We start from the raw sequence: 12,139 nt of genomic DNA, 5'->3' as shown, positions 1-12,139 counted from the left end.
GAGGGGCTGGGGCCGTCGGGCGGGGTTGGCTTCGTCCCCGCTGCTCTGAGCTCTCCTGCCCCTTCCTGGGCTGCTCCGAGCCGCTGGGCCGCGCCCTCCGAGGGCTGCAGGGCGGAACTGTGGTGGTGCGCGGTACCTGAGCCAACCGCTCCCCGCTTCTCGGGGCGCCGGAGGCAGGCCGCTCAGCCGCGCCCCGGGGAGGTGGTCGGTGGCTCCAGAACGTCCCGTTCCTCGTTAACCAAAGCAGCCGTGCCCCCCGCCTTGCAAGCCGTCACCCACCCACCTTCCCGTAACACAAGAACGCACCAAGCCCCCGCTGCGCCTGTCATGGTGGGCCCCCACCTCAGACAAAGCACGAGGGAAGCTCGGCCCCGGCCCGTAGCAGAGCCCCTGGGCAGCGGGGGGCACCCGTGGGCCCTCCCTGCGTTACGAGAGGCCGCGCGCCGTGCGGCGGTTCCTCCCGTCCATCCTCCTTCCCCTGCTCCCCCTCCGGCCCCGACATCCTGAGCGCGTCCTCGGGAACACAATGAGCCCCTGAGGAGAGCCGCGTGCTGGAGGAAACGGCCGCCGGCTTCCTCCGCTCGGCCCAGCCCCGCTCGTGTGTGCACGGCGGCGGTGAGACCATGGGCATGTCGGCGAAGGAGGAGCGCTGCGCGAGCCCCGCAGGTAACGGGGACGGTGCTGCGCCCGCGGGGCTGGGCGGGGGAGGAGGGCTGCCGCTCCGTGCTCCTCACGCTCCCCCAGCCCCTGCTTTGCCACCTTCTCCCCACGCTGCAGCCCGTGCCCGGTGCGTTCGGGCGGCTGCAAGCTGAGCTCTGCTTCCCTCCGAGCTCCCCACCCTCCAGGGATGCACTGCTCTTCCTTGAAAGCCCCCAGCCCCAGCGGTGCTCATGTGGGGGAGCTCGGCTGGGGACAGGGTGGCATCCCCGGGGGGGGCTGCTGGGTGCCCCAGCTCTGAGAATGGGCTGGGGAGAGGGGAAAACGATGAAACAAGCAGTGAAACCAGGCCGTGGAGATGGGCTGGGTCACAGCCCTCAGCCCTTGGTGTGGTTTTGGACACTTTTGTTTGGAGTCTTTGTTAAGACAGCCCCATGCAGCCCGTCAGGTGCTTTTGGGACACCAAGGAGGACGGGAGCGTGGGTCTGCTCTTACCAGCACGGCTCCCCTGGTCGGAGGCACCGCCACCTCCAGGAGTGCTGCATGGACAGGCTGTGCCAGCTGCCAGCTCTTTGTGCCACCTGCTGACTCACCGCCTTCCCAGGTGGCACAAGACCACCTTGGGCAACTTGTCCTTGTCGTGCTGGGTTGCCTCAGGGTGGCACCCCGAGCTGGCAGGTTGGGTGACAGCTCCTCAGGGCAGCCTGCTTTCCACTGCATGGCCCCGTCCATGGTAGTGGGATGTCAGGGAGCCCCTCCTGGGATGTCTCCTTGCTGCTCTTCTGTCTGGTTTCCCACATCTGGGTGTGCTTGAACATCCGCTCACAATGGTTTCCTGTTTCTGGCCTCAGGGGCCTTTCCTGCCCCGCAAGGAGAGGCTTCGTTTTGCTCATTAACCTCTGGCTTCATCCCCAGATGAGGAGTGGCCGGAGGTGGAAAAGGCTGAGAAGTTAGCGAGGGGAGCTGCTCTGAAATGGGCATCAGGGGTGTTCTACCGCCCTGAGAAACTGGAGGGGCTCGGGCACTACCGAAACCGAGAGACACAGAGGAACAGCTCCATCCAGTCCCGGCTGAAGGTGGGTGATCGTCATGTCCCACCCGATGGGTACCCACGGCTTCACACCTCCCCAGGCACAGATCCCAGCCAGGATCTTCTGCACGGAATCATCGTTTTTTCCACTTTTGGGAAAAAAATCTCATTCTTTGGCTGGCTCTTGGTGGGAGAAATGCAGTTCTTTAGGTTTTGTTCTTTAGGATTTGGTAACCATCCCTGCCCTACTTGAAATGAGCCTCCTCTGCCTCTGTCCGTCCTTCAAAACAATACGCTAAGGGTGTTCAACACATCCTACGTGTGGGACACGGTGCTCCCCATCTCTGTCCCATCCCCTTCCCCACAGCTGGGAGGAGGCAGCCCCATCCCTGCCTGCACAGCCCACACAGGGGAAGCAGTATTTCTGCAGACATAAATAAGGGATGCGCATACCTCCCTGGTCAGGGTGACTCTGTGAACCATTTCTGCATAACCTGAAGAACAATCAACCTGAGCAGTCTGATTGTTCTGATTTTGGAAATGGTTATAAAACTGAAAGGAGACGTCTGGTTACTGCTCACCCTGCTGCCTTGGTAACCCCAGAGGAATGCCCTTCTCTCACCTCATGCACAGTAGCCATTAGACATCGCAAACCCTCCAAACAGTCACGGTAAACTGTGACTCAGCGCACTCAGAAGGGGTGAAATGGGCCATTCCTGCTGCTGGAACATCTTTGTTGATGCTGCGTGTACCTGGGGACCAATGGGGTCATGGTGAGTGGAGACAGCATGGTGGCAGAGGCAGGTCTCACCTTCTGGGGCTGGGAGAGGGCGTGCAAGAGTGACCTGACAGGGCTGGGACAAACAGTGCGAGCCTTCAAGAGCTTCTCTGCTGCCCCTCTGTCCTCTTCTGCTCCCCAGTCAACTGTCCAGTCTTACCTGGAGGGGGTGAGCACCGGGCTGGAGCAGCTGCGGTCGGCGGTCCAGGAGGTGCAGAGCGTGTGCCAGGACATGGGGGCAGCGAGGTGGGCCCTGCTCGACTGTGCAGACCGCTTCCAGGACCTCCAGCAGATGCGGGCGCTGATGGCGGAGCACGTGCAGCTGGCCTCGGTGGTCCAGGTGCTGCCCCAGCTCTTCTCAGGTAAGGTACTGGCCTGGTCCACATGGAGTTAGGCTGGAAGTCTACTCGGCGTTGTTGCAGTCCAACCTTGGGCTCTGCACGGGGCTGGTGGCAAAGTCAGAGCAGGATGTGCAGGCTTTGCCAATTGGGTTTGGAAAGTCTGTGGATGGAGATGCCCCCGCCTCCCAGCGCTGTGTTCCCAGGGGCCCCTTCCCCTCATGATCTCCCTGCTGTCCTGTGCCCCTTCCCCCTTCACACCCTGCGCTCAATCCTGGCATCTCTCCTCCCTCTCCCACAGTCCACGAGGTTTTTTCCCATACCCTGCAGCTGCTCCATGGGCAGCGCCTCCTGGAGGCCCACGCGGAGCTCATGATGATGGAGCACCTCCGAGATGACATCCTCTCCCAGCTGCACCTTCGTGGGCTCTCCAGTGCCCAGGCAACTGTGCTGTCCTACTTCAGCGGTCTGCAGGAGCTCAACGAGGGCCTGGCCAAGCAGCTGTGGGGCATCGTGGGCAGCAGCCTGCAGCTGGTGCGGGAGGACCCGGTTCTCTTCGTCACCGCCGTGAGGATCATTGAGCGGGAGGAGAAAATAGATGACACTCTACTCCTGGATGCCACCTTCCTGCCCCCTGGCCGCCCAAAGGGCTGGAGGCAAAAGTTTTACCATGTTCTCCAGGAGACCATCACAGCAGCCCACTTTAACGCTGTCCGCATGGATGCCGAAGGCCCGGGGCTGGCCAGGCACCTCGCTGCACTGCAGAGGGACATCGTGTCCGAGCTGCGCGTGGTGAAGGACCTGATGGTCCAGTGCGTCCCAGCGCACTACAACATCCTCAGCGTCTGCACTGCCACGTACCACCGGGCCCTCAGTAGCCACCTCCAGGACATCCTCCGAGAGGACCTGGACAAACAGGCACTCTTCCTCCTCCTCGAGTGGGTGCTTCGCATGTACCCCAGGTCAGCACCGAGCTCTCCAGCAGGGAGCCAGGCTGTCACCAACACGCAGCCTCTGGCTGCTGGCGGTGACCGTGGGGAGGGCAGATGTAGGAGCTGTTGGCAGTCACAGCCCTGTCCCACCTCTGCCCTCCAGCCCGGAGGTGATGGGCCACCCTGACCTCCTCCCAGAAGTGGATGTTTCTTCTCTGGGCCCCTTGATCTCCCCCGAGCTCGTGGATCAGACAGAGAGGAAATACGTGGAGAAAGTCAAGGTGAGAAAGCAGGACAGCACATGTGCAATGGGCGTAGGGTCTCAGCCATGGCCACCGTGCAGGCATCTGCTCTGACAGCGGCAGGAGCCCGTGGCATGAGGCTGAGCTGTGTGTTGGGTCTGGGGGGTGTTGGTAGCTGACTTCTGGAACTGGCTGTGGTGGGTGTCCCGCAGGCGAGCGTGCTCGAGTGGTTGCAGAGGACCCTGGAGGTGGAGTTCAAGGAGTGGTTCAGAGAAGAGGAACCTGAGGTGGACCATCAGGGCTTCTTCCAGTCTGCCCTGCCTGTCATTGTCGTGCAGGTGGGTGCCCAGCACCGTGGTTGGCCCCAGGCACTTGTGCCCCTGCTGCTTTGGTGGCTTGCCCAGGGCCACGCTGTGCTCATTGTTCCGAGATTGTGTGCTCTGTGTGCTCTGTGTTCCGAGATGTGGTCAGGCTCTCCTCCTCCCTCGTATGCAGTGCTCCCTGGGGTGCAGCTGGTGCATGGCTGTGCTCAGAGCACCCCAAAAGGGGCCGTGGCCTGCAGCCTCCCACTGTCTCACCTCCATTCTCCTCTCCCCGCGCAGATGCTGAGTGAGAATATCCGGGTAGCCTCCTTGATCACGGACTCTCTGCAGCAGAAGGTCTACAACATGGCCCTGGAGGAGCTCGAGGCTTTTCTGGGACGGTCAGTGGAGCCCCTCCCACCCCTGCCCATCCTCACAGACCCTGAGTCCCTGCATTGCAGCCTTTCTACCCACGGGGCTGTGTCCCAGCTCCTGGGGGCCACCGGATCCCAGGGCCTGTTGCCCCAAGCACCTCTCTGGTGGTGCTGAGCCCTCTTCTGAGAGGTCCAGAGTGGGTCCCACTGTCCTGTGCTGCCCAGCAGCAGGCCACCGCCAGCCTGGCAGCAGTGAGTTGGGAGGGCTGTGGGAGGCCCACGTGCCCCCAGGAGCTGTGGCAGCATCCCAGCTCCAGGTATCTGCGGCATGTGCTCTGCCTGCCCGTCACGGATCCCTGGCTGTGTTGCAGTCTGCGGGAAGTCCTAGTGCAGTGCGGGAAGGAGCACCAGAAGGATCGTACCGTACCCAAGCACTATGTCCCCTACCTCCTGGCCGTGCTCAACAACAACCTGGCTCTCAGGTAATATGCATTTCATGGCTGCCTCTCAGAGCAACGCCACTACCACAAGGAAGCTGCAAGTTCTCCGTCCCCCTGCACTTCCTGGGCTCACTGTGCCCTCCCTTCTCTCTCTCTCCTAGCTCCTCTGTCCCCTCTCTGCACCCCAATGCTGCCTGCAGAGAAGTCCCTGCGTCCCTCCAGGCTGCTCTGGACAAGATGCAGAAGAAAGCCTGCCAGCTGCTGCTGGAGGAGCTGCTCCTTGACCTACAGGTATGGTTATCTAAGGCCCAAGGCTGCTGGGAATGCAAAGACCCCTCTCCAACAGGAGCAGCACTATTGCTACCCTGCCTATTCCTGCCTAGCTTATAGGCTGCATGCTCCATGCTGGCGAGCTGCATCCAGCCAGCTATCATCCTGCAAACACATCTCCCAGACCTTGATAATCCACCAGCAGCTTGCAAGCACCACCCAGTATCACCAGGGCAGGTGGCCCCAAACCCTCCAACTGACAGGGCTGGGGAGCCACAGCCCACCCAGGCTCCCTTGCACTCCTTTTCTGTGGCTTTTTCATGGCACAAAACCAAGGACAGAGCATATCCGTGCAGAGGATACAAACTAAAGCATGACTGCCCAAGCTGTTTCCTGCCAGCGGAGTCAAATTTAGCTTTCCTGGAGCCTGGAGAAAATCTGGAAAATCTAATGGCATTGCTATTTAGGGCTGGAAGCTGAATGCCATGGAAACAAAGGAGCAGCTAAAGGGTGAAACACTCGCAGGCAACGTGGAGACTGCCACACTACAGCGGGACTGCGCCTTTAGGCAGGAAGGTGCTGCCTTCAAGGACAGCAGGGGAGGAAGAAGAGGTCAAAGCCTCTGGCCAAAAACATGTTATGTCTACGCAGGAAAAGGAGCAGAAATTAAAACTGCATCAGGGCAGGCCTAAAGCAAGCGTGTGAGGAGCAGCTTGGTCCCCCAGACCTCAGGTGCTGGTTGTGGTGCAATGCCCAGCAGTGACACTGAAGCTCCATGGCCCAGGTGAAACCCTGTAACGCTGACCTGTGAGCGTCAGGGAGACCCCAAGAATGGCAGCCCCAGTGTTTTTCCATCCATTTCCTGATCTAGATCACTTTCTTTTATGTTGGCTTTTGCCAAGCAGGGCCCTCTAGTAGGAATAGGCTTGGATGCGCCTGTCAGCCTGCGGGAGGGAAGGTGCTATGAGATGATGTGCCTCTCTTCAGCTGGGAACTGCTACAAGAGCAGTGCAGTGCAGGGCACCTCACGCTCCTCCTGTGCTTGTTTCAGCCCCTCTACGTGCAGCTGCCTTCCCGCAAGTGGCTCTCTGGGTCCCAGCTGGTCAACAGCATGTGCGAAGTGATAGACAAATACACCAAGGACTTCTCCCGCGTCAGGAAGCCCGCCTTCACGGTACAGTTGCTGCAGGGCTTCCCCCTGACCAGCTGCTGGTCTGCAGGATGAGGATGCTGGGCGGTTGGGTGAGGTGCTAGGGCCCAGGACACAGCCCAGAGAGTGCTGGGAGGGGAGCAGAGATGCAGGGCCAGAGTCGCTGGAGATCTGCTGGAGAGCCCGTATCCTCCAGGGCATCCCACAGGGCACCACCACACAGAGACGTTCCCCAGATTCAGATGTCCTTCTGTCTGCTTTCCCCTCTCCTGGGCAATTCATGGCCAACCCCCAGAGCTAACAGTTTTCCTCTGCCCTGGCGCCCAGCTCCTGCTGACGGAGAGCGAGCTCCTGGTGGCGAGCCAGTACCTGCGGGCCCTCATGCAGAAGAAGATGGTGTGCAAGAGCAAGGAGGAGCGGGGCCAGTTCTGCGACCGCCTGCTGCAGGACGCCACGCAGCTCCGGGAGCTCTTCTGCAGCATGGTGAGGGGTGCCCGAATGCGGTGGGGAGCCGGGGTTGGGCTGTGAGAGAGGGGCACTGCACAAGCCCTGGGGTACCCCCATAGCGAGGTCAGTGCAAGGAGCTAGGAGCTGTTCCTCCAGCCCACAGCAGATGGAGAAGTGCATCGGCTCGTGAAAAGCTGTTACACTTCGGGGGGTGGCAGTTGTGAGGTCAAGATGGGAAGAACTGGCTGGAAGCTCACCCACGTCACACTCCCCTTCTCAGGGCCTGGACAGGAGCCAGCAGAGCCTTGAGGCCGTGTTTGCCCTGCAGGAGCTGATCTGCCTCAAAGACCCAGCGCTACTCAGCCTGGAGGTGCAGAGCTTCATCACCAAGTACCCTGATGTCAGGTAGGAAGCCCAGCTCTGCTCACCCATGAGATGGGGGTAGGCATGACTCCACTGGGGAGCCAGGCTTGGGCTGGAGAGCATGCAGAAACCTGGGCGTTTTCCCCCTCCTTTCCGAGGTTTCTTTTTCCCATGACCCAGATTTAAGGGATTCCTGCAAAAACCCAAGGACAAAGATGTAAAGGGAAAAGCAGTTCTGCTGTGGTGTTCACCTGTCCATAATTAGTCATCAGTGAGAAACGATGAATCACCAAATTGGAAAAGTCAGAATAGACCAAAACCCATGAAATGCCAAAAAGGAAAACTTTAAAAGTTTTATGGAGTTACTTTCAAGCCAGTTAAAAAATTCAGCTGGTTTGAAGTTCCAGCTCTCCCCAGCCTCAGCTCAGCTTCTCCGGACCCTGGGAGGTTTGGGGGACACAACCAGGGCTTCAGGGGAGGGTGCTGGGAGCCAGCTCACCTCCTGCTCTCTGCCCAGCGATGAGCACATCTCCACCTTGCTGGACCTCCGAGGTGACGTCTCCAAGGACGTGCGACACATGGTGCTGGAAATGATGGCGCAGAACCCCCAGCCTCTGCCCGAGGGCTACCGGCCCATCTTCAGCACCATCCTGGTTCCTGCACCAGAGCTGCCCTTCTGCCTGCGCAAGGCCAAGTGTGCCTGACACGTCCCGCTGCCTGCAACAGCCCTGCTCCCCACTGCCCCACGGACTGCGCAGGACAGCTCCCAGGCTGTGCGTGGGGAGAATGGAGATGACACACAGCATCCCCGCACCTTGCCCTGTGTTGGGATGGTCTGGATACACGCCATCCTGCTCTGGGCTTGCCTTGCTGAGCTGTCACCCTTCCGAGCAGTCCCAGGAGATCCAGGTCAGGAGAAAAACAAGGCTGCTCAGGTCTAGCTTACTGCCTGGAGGAGGAGGAGCAGCAGAGCAAAGGGCAGGGGGCTGCAGCAATTCCCTGAGCATCCAGACAGCCAGAGCAGCCTGTGCTTTGGTTCTTTTCTCACCACAGCTCCAAAACAAACTGGAGCACTGCTAGACCCAGGCTTACATGGGAGAGTTTCCTCTCCTGCTCCACCTGCCTGGGCCCTGCATGGATCTCAGCCAGCTCACCGTGGCTCATGGCCAGAGAGGAGAAGGAACACACAGAGCTCTTGCCACCCCGGGTAGTGCCACCAACTCTCTCCCTGCTGGCATGAAGGGACAGCCCTGAGTTGTAGTGACCTGCCCGACTCCTGGCCCAAGCTCTTTTATCAACATTCACAATGGCGTCAAAGTCCAAGACTTCAATACTTGGGAGAATGTGAACTGAGTCCCAGCTTCCTCCTTGATGGGCAGCACCGCCCTGGGCACTGCCATCTTCTGCTGCTCTCCGTCCCTTGGTCCTCTCCTCCCCAAGTGCCAGGGGAAGGTGAGGAGCAAAGCATGTCTCTGTGCTCTGCTTCCTTGGAGCCACACAGCTCTCTTTTGCCACCTCCTCCTGCCTGGCCTGCACACTTGTGCCAGCCCTGCAGGCACCTTGGGCAGTGGGAGGGCTGAATTCTACACTCTGCCACCCTTGCTGCCTTATGATGGGCCCGATCCCGCTGTCTTTGTATGGCACCCACGCCAGAAATAAAGACCTGAGCTCTGCATCACATTTCAGTGTCCAGGCTACGTGCCTCAGGGGAGCAGGGCGTGGGGAGCACAGAGTGGGGAACACATCCCCATGCTCAGCATCACCCCAGGAACAGCTCCTGGCACTCAAGTGAGCCTTGCCCAGGGACACGGCTGACAACGCAGGCACCGCTTTCTCCCTGTGCCCACAATGGTGATGGGGGATTTGGGGGAACCGGGCTGCTCCCTAGCACACAGCCCTGGGGGCAGAGGGATCAGGCACCTGCAGAGGGGGCATAGAGGTAGTGAGGTCAGGGAGAAGTCCACTGTCCTCCCTGGGGCTCACTGCCTGCTCTCCATGGCTCCTGGCTCCCTGGGAAGGCTTCTGCCTGCCCCACCTGGCCCTGGGACGTGCCCACCTGCACAAGGATGTGCCCAGGGTGGCCCTGGGCTCTGGGAATGTCCAGCTGGGACAAACGCCTTGCCAGGCCACCGTATCTCTGCCGTGTGGGGGAAGAACAGCTCTCACACAGGCCTGGAGGGACACGGCCACCTCCCACTGCCCAGGCACCAACACCCACCCCAGCCCTGCCTGCATCCCACCAGAGCTCAGCTATGGAGGCTGCAGCGGAGGACCCACGCAACTCCTTTCAGCGGCAGCCCAAGCACCGCAGGTGCTTTCTGCAGCACAGACCTGCAGCCGCCGGCACCACTGAGGGCAGGGTGGGTGCTAGGCCTGGCATGGCACCACTGCCTGCAGCTGGGACAGGACACAACCTTGCCCTGCCTGGCCACGAGCCACGCAGCTCCCAGCTGCTATAAAGCCAGTGGCCCTGGGGCACGGGCATGTCTTCCCAGGATGGCGTTCCTGTGGGCAATCACCTGCCTGGCCCTGGCCAGCACCGTTTCAGGTAAGCACAGCCACACACCCCGAGAGGGTCACCTCTGCTCCATGTGCCATGGAGGGGTGCAGGAGGCCTGGGGACGGTAGCACAGAGCAGGAGTGCGAGCAGCCTCGGGGCACGAGCCCTGAGCCCCTCCTGTGCCCCTCCATAGGCTGCGGGGTGCCCACAATCAGCCCCTCGGTGCAGTACAGCGAGAGGATCATCAACGGGCAGAGCGCGGTGTCCGGCTCCTGGCCCTGGCAGGTGTCCCTGCAGGTGTGTCCCTGCCCCGCTCCCATGCATGGGCTGCAGTGTGGGTACCCCCTGCCCGCCCCCAGCTCCTCTTCTCCTTTCCCTCCCAGACCCGCTCGAGATCCCACTTCTGCGGCGGTTCTCTGATCAACGAGAACTGGGTGGTCACAGCCGCCCACTGCGAGTTCAGGTGAGGAGCGATGCCCTCCACACCTCACATTGCCCTGGGGGCACCAGATGGGCACGGGGTCAAGGCACGCTGGGCACAGCCCCAAAGAGCAGCGCCAGGGGCATGGAGCAGCCCACCGCTCCCTCCTGGCGGTGCCGCGGGACCCCTGACCCCTCTCTCTTGCAGCCCATATTCCCATGTCGTTGTCCTCGGGGAATACGACCTCAGCTCCAGCTCTGAGACCGTCCAGGTGAAGACCGTGTCGAAGGTGAGTGGGGTGGCCGCGGTGCTGGGAGGGCGCTGCAGCTCTGCCCCGCGGCCGGGACAAAGCACGTGTGCCCTCGGCAGGCTGTCACGCACCCCAGCTGGAACGCCAACACTCTCAACAACGACATCACGCTGCTGAAGCTCTCCTCGCCCGCCCAGCTGGGCCCCCGCGTGTCCCCCGTCTGCCTGGCCGCCTCCAACCTGGCTCTGCCCAGCTCCATGCAGTGCGTCACCACCGGCTGGGGACGCACCCGCACCACCTGTAGGTATCCCGTGGCGCTGGGTGGGCTCCCACTGCGCCGGGAGGGTGGCAACGCGTGGCCGCATCCACGGACACGCACACGGGGAGGCGTGCGGTTGAGTAATGCTGCTTTTTTTTCCCCCCGTTCCCCCCGAAGCCAACGCGCTGGCGACGCGCCTGCAGCAGGTCTCCCTGCCCCTGATCTCCCAGAGCCAGTGCCAGCAGTACTGGGGCAGCCGCATCACCAGCTCCATGCTGTGCGCCGGGGGGGCCGGCGCCTCCTCCTGCCAGGTGAGGAGCTGAGTTCCCCCCACGCCAAGCGCCTGCAATAAGGAGCACGCATGGGGCATTGCCCCTCCCACGGGGCACCCCCTGGGGTGGCGGGGACCCGTTTGGAGCAAGGTCCTGGGATCTGGGCGCTGGCAGGGGATGGGGGCACCCCTAAACCGCAGCTCCCGTCCCCGCAGGGCGACTCCGGGGGTCCCCTCGTGTACCAGAACGGGAACATCTGGACCCTGATCGGCATCGTCTCCTGGGGAAGCAGCAACTGCAACGTCCGCACGCCCGCTATCTACACCCGTGTCAGCCACTTCCGAAACTGGATCGACCAAGTTGTCGCCCAGGGGTAGAGCTGCGGGGATCACTTCGCTCCAGCAGCGCCAGCAACGGGCTGAGCGCAAAGCGAGGCTCACCTCGTCGCAGAGCAATAAAGCATGTGCTTGTGGCCAGCCTTGCCCCTTTCCTCTCGTGGTGCAGGGCAGGGCAGGAGGTGCACAGGGTTGGTAAAGGGTCTCTGCCTGGACTTGAAAACAGTCCGGGAATGCAGACAGCTAGAGGGATCCCAATTTAAGAGTCCCGTGTGGCATGGGAACAATGGGATGCGTTCTGGAAATGAAGGGCTGGCTCCTGGCAGCTCGAGCTGGTCATGGAGACGTGGTGGAGAGGAGCAGGACCAGGGTGTCCCAACGCGGGCTGCAAAGCCCCAGGGCAGGCAGCAGCAGGGCCCATTGGAACAGCTGGATTGCGCCTTCATTCGGCCGTACCCCAAGTAAAACCTGCCACGTGGAACAAGCATGCACTTTTTTGGCTCTAGCCAGCTTCCACGTGGCTCTAAAGATGTGGGGGATGTGGGGATGGGGTGTGTGGGCAGGAGAAACCGCTTTCCGTGGTTGTTTGCTGTGTGCTCTGCTCACCTTCACCCCAGCTGCTGCCCTCGCCCTTCCAGCAGGACGTGGTTCACAGGGAGCACGCGACCTTCGCTCTATTACGGGTTTTCCTATTGGTCCTAAAAAGCGAGAAACTGGAGAGGTGACGAGCTGCGAGCAAAGCAGGGCGCTTCTCCGGCCCCGCTCGCCACCTCGTAGCC

At 61.3% G+C, this 12,139-nt stretch overlaps 2 protein-coding genes across 4 annotated transcripts; both read left to right on the top strand.

The window, feature by feature from the left end:
• Positions 10 to 9,003, top strand: EXOC3L1 (exocyst complex component 3 like 1). 3 transcript variants are annotated; one of them, XM_021408017.1, is made up of 13 exons: positions 10 to 666; positions 1,573 to 1,733; positions 2,608 to 2,827; positions 3,105 to 3,765; positions 3,899 to 4,016; positions 4,190 to 4,315; positions 4,580 to 4,680; positions 5,025 to 5,135; positions 5,255 to 5,384; positions 6,415 to 6,537; positions 6,841 to 6,996; positions 7,241 to 7,365; positions 7,841 to 9,003. In XM_021408017.1, exons 1-13 carry the CDS (start codon positions 624 to 626, stop codon positions 8,025 to 8,027), a joined length of 2,262 nt encoding a protein of 753 aa, XP_021263692.1. In that variant the 5' UTR covers positions 10 to 623; the 3' UTR covers positions 8,028 to 9,003. The 3 variants fall into 3 exon arrangements, with proteins under 3 accessions (XP_021263692.1, XP_021263695.1, XP_021263694.1); XM_021408020.1 differs by lacking the exons at positions 6,415 to 6,537; positions 6,841 to 6,996; positions 7,241 to 7,365; positions 7,841 to 9,003 and adding exons at positions 5,831 to 5,939; positions 6,015 to 6,141; XM_021408019.1 differs by lacking the exons at positions 6,415 to 6,537; positions 6,841 to 6,996; positions 7,241 to 7,365; positions 7,841 to 9,003 and adding an exon at positions 5,831 to 6,143.
• Positions 9,738 to 11,501, top strand: CTRL (chymotrypsin like). Its single transcript, XM_021408051.1, has 7 exons — positions 9,738 to 9,871; positions 10,017 to 10,120; positions 10,207 to 10,286; positions 10,452 to 10,533; positions 10,614 to 10,794; positions 10,931 to 11,064; positions 11,241 to 11,501. Exons 1-7 carry the CDS (start codon positions 9,820 to 9,822, stop codon positions 11,400 to 11,402), a joined length of 795 nt encoding a protein of 264 aa, XP_021263726.1. The 5' UTR covers positions 9,738 to 9,819; the 3' UTR covers positions 11,403 to 11,501.

The sequence above is a fragment of the Numida meleagris genome, chromosome 10 (genome assembly GCF_002078875.1).
Source record: "Numida meleagris isolate 19003 breed g44 Domestic line chromosome 10, NumMel1.0, whole genome shotgun sequence".
Lineage (NCBI taxonomy): Eukaryota > Metazoa > Chordata > Aves > Galliformes > Numididae > Numida > Numida meleagris.
This window is presented reverse-complemented; position numbering and strand designations above follow the sequence as displayed.